This window comes from Lepidothrix coronata, unplaced genomic scaffold (genome assembly GCF_001604755.1).
Source record: "Lepidothrix coronata isolate B3197 unplaced genomic scaffold, Lepidothrix_coronata-1.0 Scaffold116, whole genome shotgun sequence".
Taxonomy (NCBI): Eukaryota; Metazoa; Chordata; class Aves; order Passeriformes; family Pipridae; genus Lepidothrix; species Lepidothrix coronata.
In genome coordinates, this window is record NW_016690296.1 from 2332798 (window position 1) to 2347824 (window position 15027).

Here is a 15027-nt window from a genome sequence, read left to right on the forward strand (position 1 = left end):
CCCATCACACCCTGCACTGGTGCTCATCATATGCTCCTTCAGGGAGCAATAGCCTTACATTTACCTAATTCCTCTTCTACTTGCTGCCTAATCCTGAGAGGGATCTTCCTGTGACACCAGCTTTGTCACCAAGGCAATTCCTGCTCTGTGCAGCTATTTTTATTTGTTGAAAAAACATGGAAATTAGGTTCCCTTTCAGTACCTGCTCTGTGACTATCCTTTAACTCATCATATTTGGCAGTCCAATCACACAACAAATTCCTTCTAAAGCCCTGAAAGAGCTTTAATGCTGTCAAGTATTTTTCCACCATTCCTGAGCAGGACATGAAGCTGGAACACCATGTTGGGTTTTCCTGCAGCAGGAAGACAGCCGACTACTATGAACTCACAGTGGTTTGCTAATATTATTATTATTATAGCAGATGGATGACAGCTCTCATGACTGAACTTTTACTTTCATGTCTGCCACATGGGGTTGGATATTCATATTTTCACTTCTCCATGAACCTCCACTACATTGGGTAACGTTAAGCTGCTGCATAGAATGTTTCTAAGTCCTTGGAGAATGGCTACACACACACAGAAGGTATTTCCCACAACTGCCAGCTATGGAAAATCCATTCTGGCATTCTGAGCACATTTGCACAATCTCTGCTCTCTTTGCTCAGAGATTTGTCTCAGGTCATCTTTCACATAATTGTGCTCACTGTTTTCCTCCCGTTCCCAGAAAAACAGCATTTGAGTTACCTTCTTTTCAACAGGATCAATGTCCACTACCTTGTGTCTGAACTACAAGTGGAAGGCTTAAGTCTTCCAGCTAACCACACTACATATGTGTTAGTTTCTTCCTGAACTGTGAGCTGGAGAAATTTAATTCCCCTGGTCAGGAAAGCTGGTCCCAGAAGAGAACAATTTGTTCTAAGGCCTACAGGAAATGGGAGCACAAATACATCTGCACCCCCTAGCTTAAAAGCTAAACCTAGTTCCGAGGTTCACCTAAGAGGCAACACTTGTCATCTCAGACTAGGTTCCACATTTAAGTATTGCCTTCTTGCATTGCAGCCTGCATACCTACTGCTTTCCCTTCTCACCCCTTTCCAGGCTTTTTACTCATGTCTTGTCTTCATTCCTGCTTCATTTTTGCATTTCTAGTATTCCTTTCTACTGGAAAAACACCCTCAACTTGTACCAATCAAATACTTCCCCCATTCCCTTCAAAGAACTTTAAATTTTTTCTCTGAATCCTCTCCAATTCACCACTTTGGTGTATCTTGCAGACTTTGAATTCAAAGAGACTGTGTGTTTCAAGGACTGGCACGAGACTCCAGTATTTACAGACCCCAATTATTTATTTCTCCCCTCCTTGCTTTTATGAAGTGCTGAATTCACAAAAATCAGTGGTGTTTGACCTGAGATACCACACAAAAACCCAGGTGGCCAAACCATTAGGGGTGGAGACGGTAAGTTCGAAATCAGGGGTACCCCATGCATGTTTAGAATGAACTGAGCCTAACAAAAACCAACCAAACCCACCAAAAACATCAAACCACCAACATTTGTCAGGCATTAGGTTCTCATTAAACCATGCAGGATGAATATTTGAAAATGGCTTTTCTGTTGAACACTTCCATTTAACAACTCTAATGCCCGTTATATTTCATCTGACACCCTGGGTACTCAGCAACTGTCCAAAACATCAAGATGTGAAACTAGATTCCAAAAAAAAAAAAATGTAAGACGCAAGAATCATCAAATACACAACTCAAATGAGCTTTGGGTATTGTTGCCAAGTTCTGTAAAGATCAACTGTAAAATTACTTATGTACATCAGAAAAACAAGCAAACAACAGAAGAAAAATTAAGAAAACCAATAGCTATTTCAAAGATTGTGTTCTTACTAGTGAAGCTACTCAGTTTTGAAAGCAATAGAGGGATTAAAGACAAAAATATAATTTGTCTTTATTCCCTTTGTTATTTTTGTGTTCTCAAAATCAAGACAAAAATTAAAAAAATATGTTCTTTCTTAGAAGCAACAGTAGAATGATTCAAACAAGTTGACTCTTTCAGACAGAGCCTTCTATTTAAGCTCTACAGGTCTACTCAGCTTCACAAGGCAGAGATGCCTGGACACTGAGTTAACTGGGGGAGAGGTTCTCCCATGGCACCCTCCCACGAACCACTTTCACTGTTCACTAGGAGCAGAAGCTGATACAAACTCTTGATACAGGCCCATTAAAACTACATTCCAGGGCAGAAGTTGATTTTGAGAGCAGACTGAAGTTAGCAAGGAGTTCTGTAGCTGTCTGAAATGGGTAGGGAAGGACCAATGGAACAGAGTCTGCGTATATATGTACAGGTTTGTAAGAGGCTCTGAAAAGCACAGTTTCTGAAAAAAAGCAATAGCTCTAGAAAGACATCTGTAAGATGCCTGCCATTGCTTCCTTTCTGAAGGTTAACAAGACTAGCAACTCCTGTGCTCAGCCTGAAGCTGTAGCTGGTTCTGGCCATGTGCAAAGCCTGCCTACATAAATGCTTTCCCTCCGCGTGTGCTGCTCTCTGCTCTGCCATTTCAGAGAGCACAATGGCACCCCTCTGGGTCGGGCTGCGCAGAGTTTGGGTTGGAGATTGTTTGTGGGACACTGTTCTATTTATCATACAATAGGGTTGCTGTTTCCCCCCCTCGGTCCCATTGTGTTTTTTAAGTTAGGTTTTAAGTCGTAGCCCGCCAGGCGCCCCGAGGCATCTGGACACTGGTGGCACATCAAGTTATGACTGCCCAGGATTGCCGTAAATGAGTTAGTCATCCCTTCTCCTAAAGCACCGAGGGAACGGCCCGAAAACACAGTGCAGCTGCATCTTATTTAGAAGTGTGTCTTCCGAGAGGTACAAGACATTAACATGCCCTTTTCGAAATTATATGAAAGTCTGCCGGAACTGTAATAACTCATCCCAGAAAGTCTGAGAGAAGCCCTGTCTGCACTCAAGGAGCAGCCACACCAGTCTTTGTACAGCGTGTCTGTGACCACCCTGCACAGCACACACACTTCACTGCTCTGTTAACGGGCATGAAAAGCAAGAACCTGCTCACAGTCACAGGATACAACACAACTCACATGGTTTTGCCTGATCTGTGCCTAAGCAAGGGTATTCTTACTGCATGAAGGGAGCCCTGGGGAAAACTGGGAGGGAAGGAAGCACAGGGGATGCAGAGCACTCAGTATGCAGCTGCTGTTATGGTCCTGCCTGTCGAACCAGTGGATCTCTGAACCCACCAACCTGCTCCTCCCATAGGCACATCCATACACACAGAGCCCCCGGCAAAGAACAGAAGCAGAGTCTCCACTTCTTCTCTATGATTTCTCAGAAAGAAACCATCTTTTTGCTATTTCGAGTTGCTGCATTTTAGCATTTGTGCAATAGCTCTTGACACTGCATTACTTCCATTTAGTTTACAAACTGCAATGAGAGTTACTGCGTTGTATACCACGTACTTCAGTTCTGATAAAACACCATCAAAGAAGAATGGCAGTAGTTTATTTTCCTTTGTTTCACCTCTTTACAGACTTGGAGGCTGTAGGCAAAACCATCACTTCTAATGAAATTTTGAAGGCTGGAGAATATTCATAATAACTAACAATGAACTGTGATAAAAGACAGAGGAAAAAGAACAATATAAAAGGCTTGGAGCAAAACAATAGACACAGGTGAAGCATTTGTCCATCACAGGTATTTTAACTCAATAATCTACATTTAGTTGAATGCAATTACTCTCTAATTCTCTTCAGTTGGCTTTCAAAAATTTGTTCTTAATAAATACTGTTATGAAAGATTAAAGTCACATAATATCCCCTAATTTAAGAACCAGACAGTTATTTCACCTGATACATCCCATTGATGAAAGCTGTCAAAAATGAGAATTTAAAAGGTTTCAATTATCTAAAAATAAACCAAATACTTTCTTCATAAGCAATCTACTGCTCTGAGAAGTCCAGGAAATAACAGCTATTAATTTTGGCATCACCCCACATGGCATTTTGTCCCCTCTGTCCAGCTTACAGCATCTGCCTAATGGGACACAGCAACCAAAAAACCCATGATCACATAAATGAAGATATTTATCCATTTCAAATGCAATATGATAATGATGTTGTGTACATCAGTAGGAACTAGAGCTGGCTTGGACTAAATTCAAGATAAGTAGTTTTTAGTAGACTTCAATATACCCTTTTAGGGTAGGTAATTTACCAATAATTTCATTTCCTTTCTCCCCTCACTTCCCCCCCATGAAAACAACAAAATCATTTGATGTTTTCCTCACAGTTAAAAATCCACATTGAAATGGAGAGAGGTACAATCAGGAACGTGGATTTCCTGCAGGTTTGAGTAACCTGCAAGCTGTCACTTGTTCCTTGAGCCATCAAAGAGCACATGCCCACAGGCCTTGTCCAAGGGATAGACATTTGGACTGCATTAAGCTTCCAGGGGGTATGTGTGCAAAACTCCAGTATGGAACAGTTATTAAAAATGCTGCGTGTTTGCTATTTCTGTGGTTTGTCAGAAAGGTCATTGTTTAAGATGTTTTCATTTAATGAAAATGTGCCTCTATTCTCGTTAATATTGTTTGTTCCTTGCATGTCCGTTCCTCTCCCTCAGTATCATTGTTTGTCACTGCATTGTGGGGTGTCCTGCTGTTGGAGTGCCAGGGGACTGGTTGGATGTTATAGATTTGCATAACTTTTCATTACACTGGTGGTTAATTTACGGATGGGTTTTTCCACCATAGCAACTCCTCTGAACTTACTAGGAAGATTGAGGCTGGAGCAGGAAGAAAGGAACCATGTTCATTGTGCAGAGCAGTGTGGGAGCTGTGTTATTTTAGCAGAGGAAGGTTTGTTACAGTTCCCAGGATCACTGAATCACTACCCAGCAGATCCTTCCTCTTAATGGAAGCCCCTATGCCAAGCAGACACCTGCACTTGCATTCACACAGGAGGTGGACAAGAGTGGAAAATGTAAGCAAAATTCTTCATGCCATGCAGAAAATACACCAAATACCAAACCTCCACTCTTCACTATGAGCACTTCTCCTGAACCAGCAGAAATAAGCAGCCCAGGCCACAAGAAAAGCAACTAGAAAACACAACTTCCAGCTGAGCTACAGGGCAGTCAAAGAGATCACCCAGTTAACCTTTGCACAAACTGGAGCTGTGGGTAACTGCACATTTTCTCCATTATATGGGAACTCAAAAAAACGGCTGTATTTTGAGATGGAAGAGAACAGTATGGTATGATGGAAACATCACACAAAGAAGCACACAAACGACTTCGAAAAGACAGCCAGGAAACATTAACAGATGAGTTAACAGTAGCTAAATATTTATATTGCACATTTGACATTTACCACAACATACCCTTCTTCTTCCAGAAAAAAATATCTCTGTTAGGGGCTAGGACAGACAGTATCCAATTTATTTGTTTCTCTTAGTTTATTATCTTCCTTTAAAGGGAGAGACAGAGCCAAGTGGGCCCCCCTGCAGGGGGAAAGATGAAGTATCTTCATTTGTGAGCTCCTGGGTGTGCTTAAGTGGGGAGAAGCAAAGAGCAAGGAGACACAAGCACACAGATCAGGCTCAGTAGAGGGCCAAGAGCAGCAGGAGAAACCAAAAACAAGCCCAGTGACAATGGGAAAAGTTCACTAGGGACCAGAATGAACTTGCCGGCTGCTTCAGCCCCAAAAGCCTCAGAGCTGACTGAAACCAAGGCTGGAAGCAAGGACAAAGCAAGCAGCAGGGGATCTGTTTATAAGCCCTTCCCCATGTCTAGTCTGTCTTTCCTCTCTCTTGTCTCTGTTGCAAGCGTTTCTCTGGTGTAGGCCTTGCTCAAAGAAAACCTGAGGGTTGAGTTTAAAAGCTCTTTGAGAGAAGAGGTCTGGACAGACCCACCTCAAAGCTCTTGTCAAAGATTTATTTCTTTTTTTTTTAATGACAGAGGTATTTTGGTGTTTCATTTAATTATGATGACAAAGACTTAGCTACTATGTGCAGCACAGAAGTAGCGGCTTTGTCAAGCTTTACCTCTTTTGGAAGGGTGAGTGAGTGACAGCATCACGAGCTATGCTCACAAGGGCACAATGTGAGCTCAGAAACAGCTCTGATCTCAGAAGCAATTCCTGCACACTTGGATATAAAGAAACACAAGGCTCTGGTAAAGACTGGAGAGTTACAAAATCCTGTCTCCACTTCCATACTCCATCTGAACTAGGAGCTGCTGATCAAAACCTCTGGGCAGAGCCTCCTACAAAGCATGTCATGAATGCTAGACTGAGTTATTATACAATCAGCTGTAATGCTGCTTGAGCAAGGCCAGAGGAGAGTGATCAAACAGCTCCCAAACACAATGAGAAAAGGGCCTTTGTTGATACCAACAGGGAACCTGGGACTAAACAGGATCCAGAAACAGTTGTAACTTGCTTTAACCTGCTGCCCACACCAAAGCAGCAGGCACAGACTTTTCTCCAAGTCCTTTAGGTCTGCTCCACCCACTCTGGAGAGGGTAGGAGAGCAGTTACCCAGCCCTCAGCTGTCACCTATTACAGAGGAAGCAGAACCCCTGCACTGTCTGTACCCCATCAGGCATCATCTGCCTGCAAACCGTGCTGGCCTGCCCAGCAGCTGCACAGCCGGAACAAGACAGGGGAAGGACATAAGGAAGCCATTAGAGGTTAGGAGCAGTTGCCCAACAGCACTCAAAGAAGGATCTGAGGAAACATAATGGAATCACTCAGGAGCAACTGCCCGCCTGGTCAACATCTGCAGGCGGCCTGCAGCTGCTCTGCTCTGCACACAGACTGAACCAGCCCTCCAGAACAGCACAGCATCTCCACTGGCTTGGTGTACCTGCCCATTAGCTTTACATGTGTCAAACACTAACAGAAAAGCCCAAATAAGTCTGTGGTCTGTGAAAGAATGGCCCCGAAGAGACAGCACTTGGGAAAACAAAAGCCAAGAGGAGGAACAATGCCTCCCTGTTGCACGGCAAATGGGGAGAGCTGGCTCCAGCTTCTAATTATAAGGCCATACCAAGCAAATTGGAGTCAATGTATTTGTGTTTATTCAGCTTTCCAGTTGTGTGATGGGGAATTGAAGAGAATAAACGCAGTAATGCTAATGGGGCCAGACTGCAGCTGGCATATGCACGGGCCTGTGGGAGGAAAAAGTCTCAAGAGTGCCCACAGCCCATGTGTGAGCCCTGCCCATGCTCAGCAAGGGATCCTCACCCTTGTGTCCTCAAAGAATTAATTCACTCCCCGGGACACAGAAGAGGAGTAGGCCCTTATTCCAAGGAGCAAAATAACAACCATGGTGAACTGCCCAGAAGGGGACACCCTCCCACCATCATCATCCCGCCCTGATGATAAGTTATCTGCCTCTGAGGTGTAACATCCCTTTTAACAGTCATATTATTTTGTGTCTATAAACAGCAAGTATCCAAGTAACAGCATTTCCACCTGCTCTTTTTTCAGTTTTCCTCACTGTGCACAGGATCAGTAAGGAAAGTCTCCAGAGGAGGAGAGGATCTCTTCTTAAAGCAAATTATAAACATTTATCTAGCAGTTCATCAAAGGGTACCTCAACTCTACACGCTTTTCAGCAGGCAGAAACCAACTTGGAATTTGGTCAGCTTTCCAAAATACACAATGGATGCAAGATCAGATGCCAGCTATACATTCATTATTCACTCGTGCCTATTTAGAGATAGATAAGTCCCTTTTAGATAAACAGACAAGCTGTGCTGGGAAGTAGTAACTATCTGCATTCAAGAAACCTATCAGTGTTATCAGGTCACTTAAACTTACATTTATAAATAGCTTTTAAAAAGAAATGGCTTTAAGAAAGAGGGGAGGGAGGATGTCCCCCTCACCCTGGTATCAGCAGTGGTTTTCTAGGCAAGCTGAGGATTATGATTATTATAACCAGTGTTGTGGACTTTAGAGAAGTGATAAAAGCATTCTTCCAAAGGAGGCTTTGGAACCACTGAACAGATGAGATGAAGTAAGAACTTGCATCTCTGACAGGATTAATACCACAAGTTTATAAACCAGTCTAAACACTTGTTTAGAAGACTAAACCATCCCTGAATCGTATCAGTTCTGTCATGGCCTTTCATGGATTCACTGCAACTCTAAAGTGACTCTGAAATCCACAATGTAAAGACAGTAAATGAAAGGCTTTCCTCACCAACACAGAGCTACTGGGGAAAAGGTTTAATATGGAAATGATGTGAAAAGCTCAGCTTCTCCTCTACATACAGGATTAAATTACACAGCCCAAAACAGCTGCTGCAGCTCAACGGGAAAATGCAACATTTGAAAAACAGTGGCTTGAGAAGGCAGGGAGGGGGGAAGTCAGTATTTACAACCCACTTTTCCACTTAATGATTAAAGAAATCAGGAGGCAGGGTGAGGGGGACACTAAAATCTTTTACTTCACAAAACATTCAAGTCTTAAGTTTTTCTTCTCTATCCCTCTGTTTCACCTGAAATAACGTGCAATTCCAGGTAAAATCTGTATGAATTAGGAATTACCTTAAACCACTGAGCACCAGAGTCAGATCATTTTGTAATCCAGACTCTCTGGTCTTTTCCCTCCCATCCAAAAACCCCATACTTTGCGAATAAGCAGGATAACTTCTTAGCTCTCATTCTAGAAGCAAAGCAGGCTAAAGGAGTGTGTCTCATTTGTGGTGTTACTCCCATCTTACAACCAGAGTTCACATAGTCAGACAGACTTCACTACCAGTCTTACTAGACTTAGAAAAAGAACTTTACCACAACTAAAATGATAATTCAGGTCTCTCTGCAAGGCATGCGTTATAAGATTAATACTTAATAATCCTGTCAACATTTATTTAAGCTAAGCCATTGGAGCAGAAATTTACAGTAATTTTAGCTGCTTGTTGCTACAAACAGACATTTTATAAATCAAGTGAAACAAATAAGCCCTGCTTACCTCTAGCAGGTGTTATACTACATGAACTATCATCCAAGATCAGCCTTTCAACAGCTTTGCCATTATATTATCAACATAATTGATAATATGCATTTGTGGTATGAAGCACTTATTCACTCTTTGTTCAGAGAACAGAAAAAGACATGGAAAATTCTTTTGTCTGCTCTCTGAAGTAAGACATCATAGCTCAAGTTAAACTTCTTATGCATGAGGTTAGCAGGTTCAGGAGACCTCATACAGGTAAACAGTCTTTTTTTTATACTTTTCTGGCAAAATGAGGCTGGAAGAAGGACTTTTTTTTAACAGGGCCATATTTACTAATCACTCACAACCAACCAGCTGAAATACCAGTATCACAATACAAAATGAAATAACTCCCCCTGGCAGAGCGAAAACACAAACCCAAAGCCTCTGTAGGTCTGAATATTCTCCTTTTACTTAAAAGCAAACTTCAAAAAGCAAAGACAGGCTGAATCACCTACCTCTAACAACTCAGTGCCATCTCACCTCATCCCAGGACAGGACAGGACAGGCATCTTTTACAGTTCCTGTGAAAAGGCTTGTTAAAGGAAGCAGGGTCACCTGGCCCCAGTGGTGGGGCTGGTAATGAGGCCCAGCTGCATCCTCCAGGTTCTGGAGTCACAGCTCTGGAGAGCAGGCTGACATTTCCCTGGGGAACTGCCTTGTGCTTTGTGTAGCTGCTCCAACCAGTGCAAGTGGGGTAAAAGCAGATGGAAAAAGCCACCTTTTTTGGTGTGGTTTTATTTGGCACACACATGGCCACATAAACTCAGTGTAAGAGGGAAAAGGTAGTTGGGCAAAACTGCATCATCTGCTGCTGCACCTTCAAGGCAGAAAACCAGCAGCAAGAAGTAACAGGCAAATAAATAAAAAGTGTCTCAGAGTCAAGAAACAAAAATTCATATTCCTCTGATCGCCTTCTAACATCACTGGAATGCCAGGAGACAGTTTAAGTTTAACATTATCAAATGGAAGAGGAATGAAGGGAAATGGTAACTTGAATGAGTAGATGTAGAACTGAGAACTCACATTACTGGCTGAGCTGTGCACGCCTGAGACCATCTCTGGGGGTCAGTCAGACCAAAGATGTGTGTATTGCCACAGAATTTGAGGGCTCATCTCTGCTATCACAAAGGTTTATGAATAAGTTTCTATTTTAATTACCTCTCCAGGCTTGTACTTAAAAACCCTGTTGTATAATTTTTGGTGTATTTAATATACCAACTTCTTTGATTTTTTTTTATGCCAGTTATCCATGCATTATTCTCTAGGAAGTTTTTAATACATATTTTTTGACGTTGCCCATGCTATGATTTCTTCTGTGGGCTCTGTGCTTTCCCAAACACTCAGTCTGGAGCTTTCCCAGCAGATGAGACCTATTTTACTTTAACACCTGCTTCAGTCACCTCTCACTTAAGGCTGACTTACATTTGCACTGTCTAAATTATTGCCCTTATTTTACCTTCATCCTTCAAAGAACTGTCTCTCTCAGATCCACTTGGGCCCACTAAGACTCAAATAATAACGTGCTGATTAGTAGATCTGATACTAGTATGGTCTCAGTTTCATCCAGAAGAACAAATAGAGCTAGTTGTTCAGGAAAAGAAGAATTCCAGAGGGAATAAAGACAACTATTGTGGCGTTTTTCTTTGAAAACACAGTGCTCAGAAATAGAAGATACAGGCATCTGGGGGACTTCTTTAATTTTGTGACGTATTGCAAACATAAGGGGCTAAAGCAGGCAGAAAAGCCAAGTGAGCTGGATAAATATCCAAACAGAGAAATCTGGTTAAAAGAACAAATAGAGCTGGAATTGTGTGGGGTGCTGTTCCCCACACAACTGGCAGCTGTAAATAGAGAAATGCTTAAAAACTGTAAGCTTAGGAATTCAGTAGTTTTTTGGGGCAGTGAAGTGTAGGGAAGGTGTCTCCCCGGCAGCTGGTGCTCTAAGCTTGGTACCACAGTCCTGTTCTTGAGGATTCCCAGCTCTATCTACCTACTGCTCACATACAGCCTGGCACAGTAATCTAGCAAGAGTGTGTTGCTGAAGCAGCTCCTTTAACAAATCAGAGAGATGTTTTCAAATGAGGAGATCATCTCCAGAGAAATCTGAACTTCAATTATTAGGTTTGTTATATAATCACATTAAACACAGCAGGCATCTTCTGATCAGCCTTCCTCTGGTATCTGCCCCTGTTTCTTGGCAGAATCACAACAAACTGGGGCTGTGGGATGGCACAGGAGCCTGTGCAGCCATGAAACCCTGCTGCCACCCACCAGTCTGCAAATCGAAACGGGCTGGGGACAGCAGAGGGGAAAACCTCCAGAGCTCACCACTACGGGGCCATGGAAAACTGGAGCTCACCTCTGCAGGGAAGGAGAGGTCTCGTTTTCCCTGTCAAGCAGCCTAAGAGGGATTTGCTTTCAGCCTTGACTCAGATTTTGGTCCCTTTCCCTCATACCTCTGCTTCTCCACACGTATCTTCAGAGCCCTGAGGGGGATGTAAGCGCTAAAGCCACAGCAGTGAGATGTTTTATGGACAGGCACCTAAGGAAGAAACAGAGACCCCCTTTGAATAAAGCCCTGACATGCACTGCCTGGGTGCTGCAGACTGACACATATGATGGGATCAAGGGAAAAAGTCTGTTACCTGTCCTGAGGCCCTGACCTGTACCTTAATTCTGGGACTGGGGCAGTGTGTATCCTGCTCTGAGCTTCTTGAAATGGGGCTGGGCTAGTTCCTTCTCTGAAGTGTGTTTTCCATTAAGCAGCTCCCTACAAGCTCTTGAGTCAACGAAGGTGGCATGGAAAAACAAACGAGAAAATTCAGAAAATCTGAGATCCAGAAACACAGTATCTTACAGAAATCTACACAATGGAAATACCAATAGAAAAGGAAAGGAAAGAAACAATATATAATCTAATATTTTTAATTTTATGTACAGGAATATAACGTTATGGCAACTTTGTACATGAAATACATACAGTATTTAAACATGGAAATCAGCTAGGTAAGAATTTACATTAGCAATGAAACTGCTTCATGTGCAGCCCAGTTAATACTTAGTTTAGATCTGTATTTTATTGGGGGGGGGAGATTTTAATAGTTTACAATCATAGAAACATAAACATTTAAAACAAGACTCTATAAAATAATTTACAGAAACCCTACCGCCTACACTGAGAGAAAGGGTGTACGTCTGTGAGTTCTGTGTGTGAGTAACAAGGTGGACAGATGATGGATCTCAGCCTTATTAAGTATAAAATAATTTAGAAGCAGTTCATGCAATATGGAAGCAAAGGTGTGCCAGTTCCTCCGAGGTCTCCTGCTACCTTGGACATCTACTGAGCATCACATGTGGGCCACTGGACACATGATAATACCATTGCCAGGTGCTGCCAGAGAGCACCAGCCTCAGTTCCTCCAAACAATTACTTACGTAAACATAAATATACAAGTTGATATCTTTTCTACACAGTACAAATACAGCTCACAACTTCTCAGCTGTGCAAGTAGTCGATCCGTATACTTGGAAGTAGGATAACGCTCAGTCCGGAGTTCCATGTATTTCTATGTACAGGGGCACTAACAGAACTTCCTTGTTTTCACCAATTTGCTCTGGTATTTCACAGAGTGCCCCCCGTGCCCTATCACGTAAACATCCAGCAGGTAGGACTTGCCAGGCTGCAGGCCCCTGATTGTCTCTGTGGTCACTGCTTTCTGGATGTTCTGGCTGTGGAAGTATTTACAGAGAACCTTGTCCGATTTCTTCCTCGTGTCTGGACCCAAGCACTGGTTCTGCTCCCTTTTCTTCTGCTCTTCGTTGTAGTTGTCATCCACTTCCCTCTTGTAGATGCAGAACTTGTTCCTCTCCTGCGTGCCCAGCCAGGCCACCGTGACCGACGAGCACGTGCGGAGCTTGTCGAAGGCTTTGATCCGCGTGTCTTCTGGGAGAGAAGGAAAAGACTGCTTGTTGGGCCTCGTTGTAGCCAGGATCTTCAGCATGGAAGCACCTTTCTTGCTTCCTTTCAGCCTAACGAGATACTTCGCTTTCGCTTTCCCCCGAAGCTGGAACTGCCGCACGCCCTCCACGCTTTGAGACAAGAGAAGTTTTCCATCTCTTCTCACTTGGATCTGAACAGCATCCAGGCACGAATGAATGGAGAAGGTGACTTTTTGGTGGGATGAAACGGGGGCAAACCGCAGGAATTTGGCTCCCTTTCTCTTGATGAAAACATCTGTAACTTTGCCGTCCTTCAGCTCGACTGTTTTCTGCTTGGCCTCCTCCTTGGTCCTGGCGAAGGTGCCGACGTACGCAGTGCTCATGTTGGTGTTGGTGTTCACCGCAAACATGTCAAAGTAGTACTGCGTGTCGGGCTTCAGGTCAGACACGGTGAAGATGTTTTTGTTCCCGATACAAACCTTATGCAGGTCAACCCTGGGCTTTGAGGGTGTTTGCCGCCCAAACTTGGATGGTTTCAGGAAACCCCGCTCTTTGCCGGAGTTGTTGTCCGCAGGGAAGCCAAAATGGGCAAAGTCAAAGGGACTGAAATCCAGGCCTGGTTTGGGAGCCATCATGAAGGCGTCGTCAGAACTGAGCTTGGCTTCCACAGCGCAGAGGCTTTTGAAGTTGTGCTCTTTGTTGATGACTATGCAGTACTGGATTGGCTGTTTCAGTAGGGAGGCAGTGGGACTTGGCTTCCATGCCAGGGTCACCGTTGTACATCCCAGGGAGGTGACATCGATTCTGGGATCGTAAGGTAATTCCGGATAAGGCTGGTCCGACTCCGGAGTGGTGGTTGCATACACCTTAAAATGGGTGTCCTTCTCTGTGGACAGCAGATCTAGTTGGTACAGCCCAGATGGGGAACTAGAGGACACAAAGTACTCCACGTCGTTGCCTTTGTAAGAGAAGAGCTCTGTGCCTTCCTCACTGGTAATCTGCTGTTTCTGTTGCTCAAGAGGCTCTGGGTCACCTGCATTACAAGCAAAGAAAAACATCTGTACAGACACACCCTGTGAATATGAGAAAATGAAACTTTAACAGACACCTACATTTTGCTACATACAATACAAATGTGAGATGAAAAGGAAGGTTTTGTCTTCTGAGGAAGATGTAATCAACACTTCTGTCAAATCAGAGGGGAAAATTGGTTTGGCACTCAGGTTAAAACCAAATGCAACAGAAATTCTACCTGGCCAGTATTAGCAGAGTCTCATGAATGGTAGCTAATACCTTCCATGGGAATATCAGGCACCCCACCTGGAGATGCCCCAGGGAGAACTGACTCACCTGCCTGTTCCTGGATGTTGGGCCTTGACTTTGGCCTTCTAAGTCAGGCTAAAATTTTGTTGCTAAATACAGTGGGGACCAAGGGTGTGTGTACCCTCCCATGTGGTGTGTATGACAGCTTAGCACTCGTGTTGAGAGGCTCTGGAAGCCGAAGCCCTTTTCTCTCCTGAGCAGCAGTTACATGGCTCCAGGTCTACCCCCTCAAAGGGGTGAGTTCAGCCCTGCTGCAACCCCAGCCCTGTCTCTCCAGTTCTTACCTTGTGTACACAGCTCACAGCAAAGCCCCCAGGAAACCCAGTGCCCTCTGTGACCTCAGCTTTTCTTTTTATTTTTTGTAGCCCTTTTCCCTTTCATGTTGCTGCCTCCTGCCTGTTTCCTGCACAACAGCAGGACTGGGGCTGAAGATCCAAACAGCAGGAGACCATAAAGTTGGGCCTGCTGTGAGATTCAGTGTTTGAGGAACCTCAAATCCAGGAGAAAAGCAGGTCTGTGTGGCACAGGGAAAATTGTTCGTGGTTTGTTACCTGAACCTTCTCCACTGGCTTCCTCTGGGAGCTCTTGCACACTCAGTTTCCACTCCAGGGGGGCATCACATGGTGTCACAGTCACTGCTAAGGGAGTGTTGTCCTCTTCAACCACAAAGAAATACCTAGGGGGAGGTTAACAGACCACATGTCAGTAACTCCTGATGGCAGCCAACTGG

General features: G+C 43.8%; 1 protein-coding gene across 4 annotated transcripts in view; it reads right to left on the bottom strand.

The window, feature by feature from the left end:
• Positions 1-11944: 11944 nt before the first annotated feature.
• The window catches only part of NDNF (neuron derived neurotrophic factor), a 30448-nt gene continuing 27365 nt past the window's right edge, over positions 11945-15027 (bottom strand). For all 4 annotated transcript variants that reach the window (XM_017825059.1, XM_017825057.1, XM_017825058.1 and 1 more), the window contains 2 exons: positions 14849-14973; positions 11945-14007 (listed from right to left, as the gene is read on the bottom strand). In XM_017825059.1, coding sequence (XP_017680548.1) covers positions 12617-14007; positions 14849-14973 — 1516 coding nt within the window. In that variant the 3' untranslated portion in view covers positions 11945-12616. The remainder of the gene's footprint in view (positions 14008-14848; positions 14974-15027) is intronic.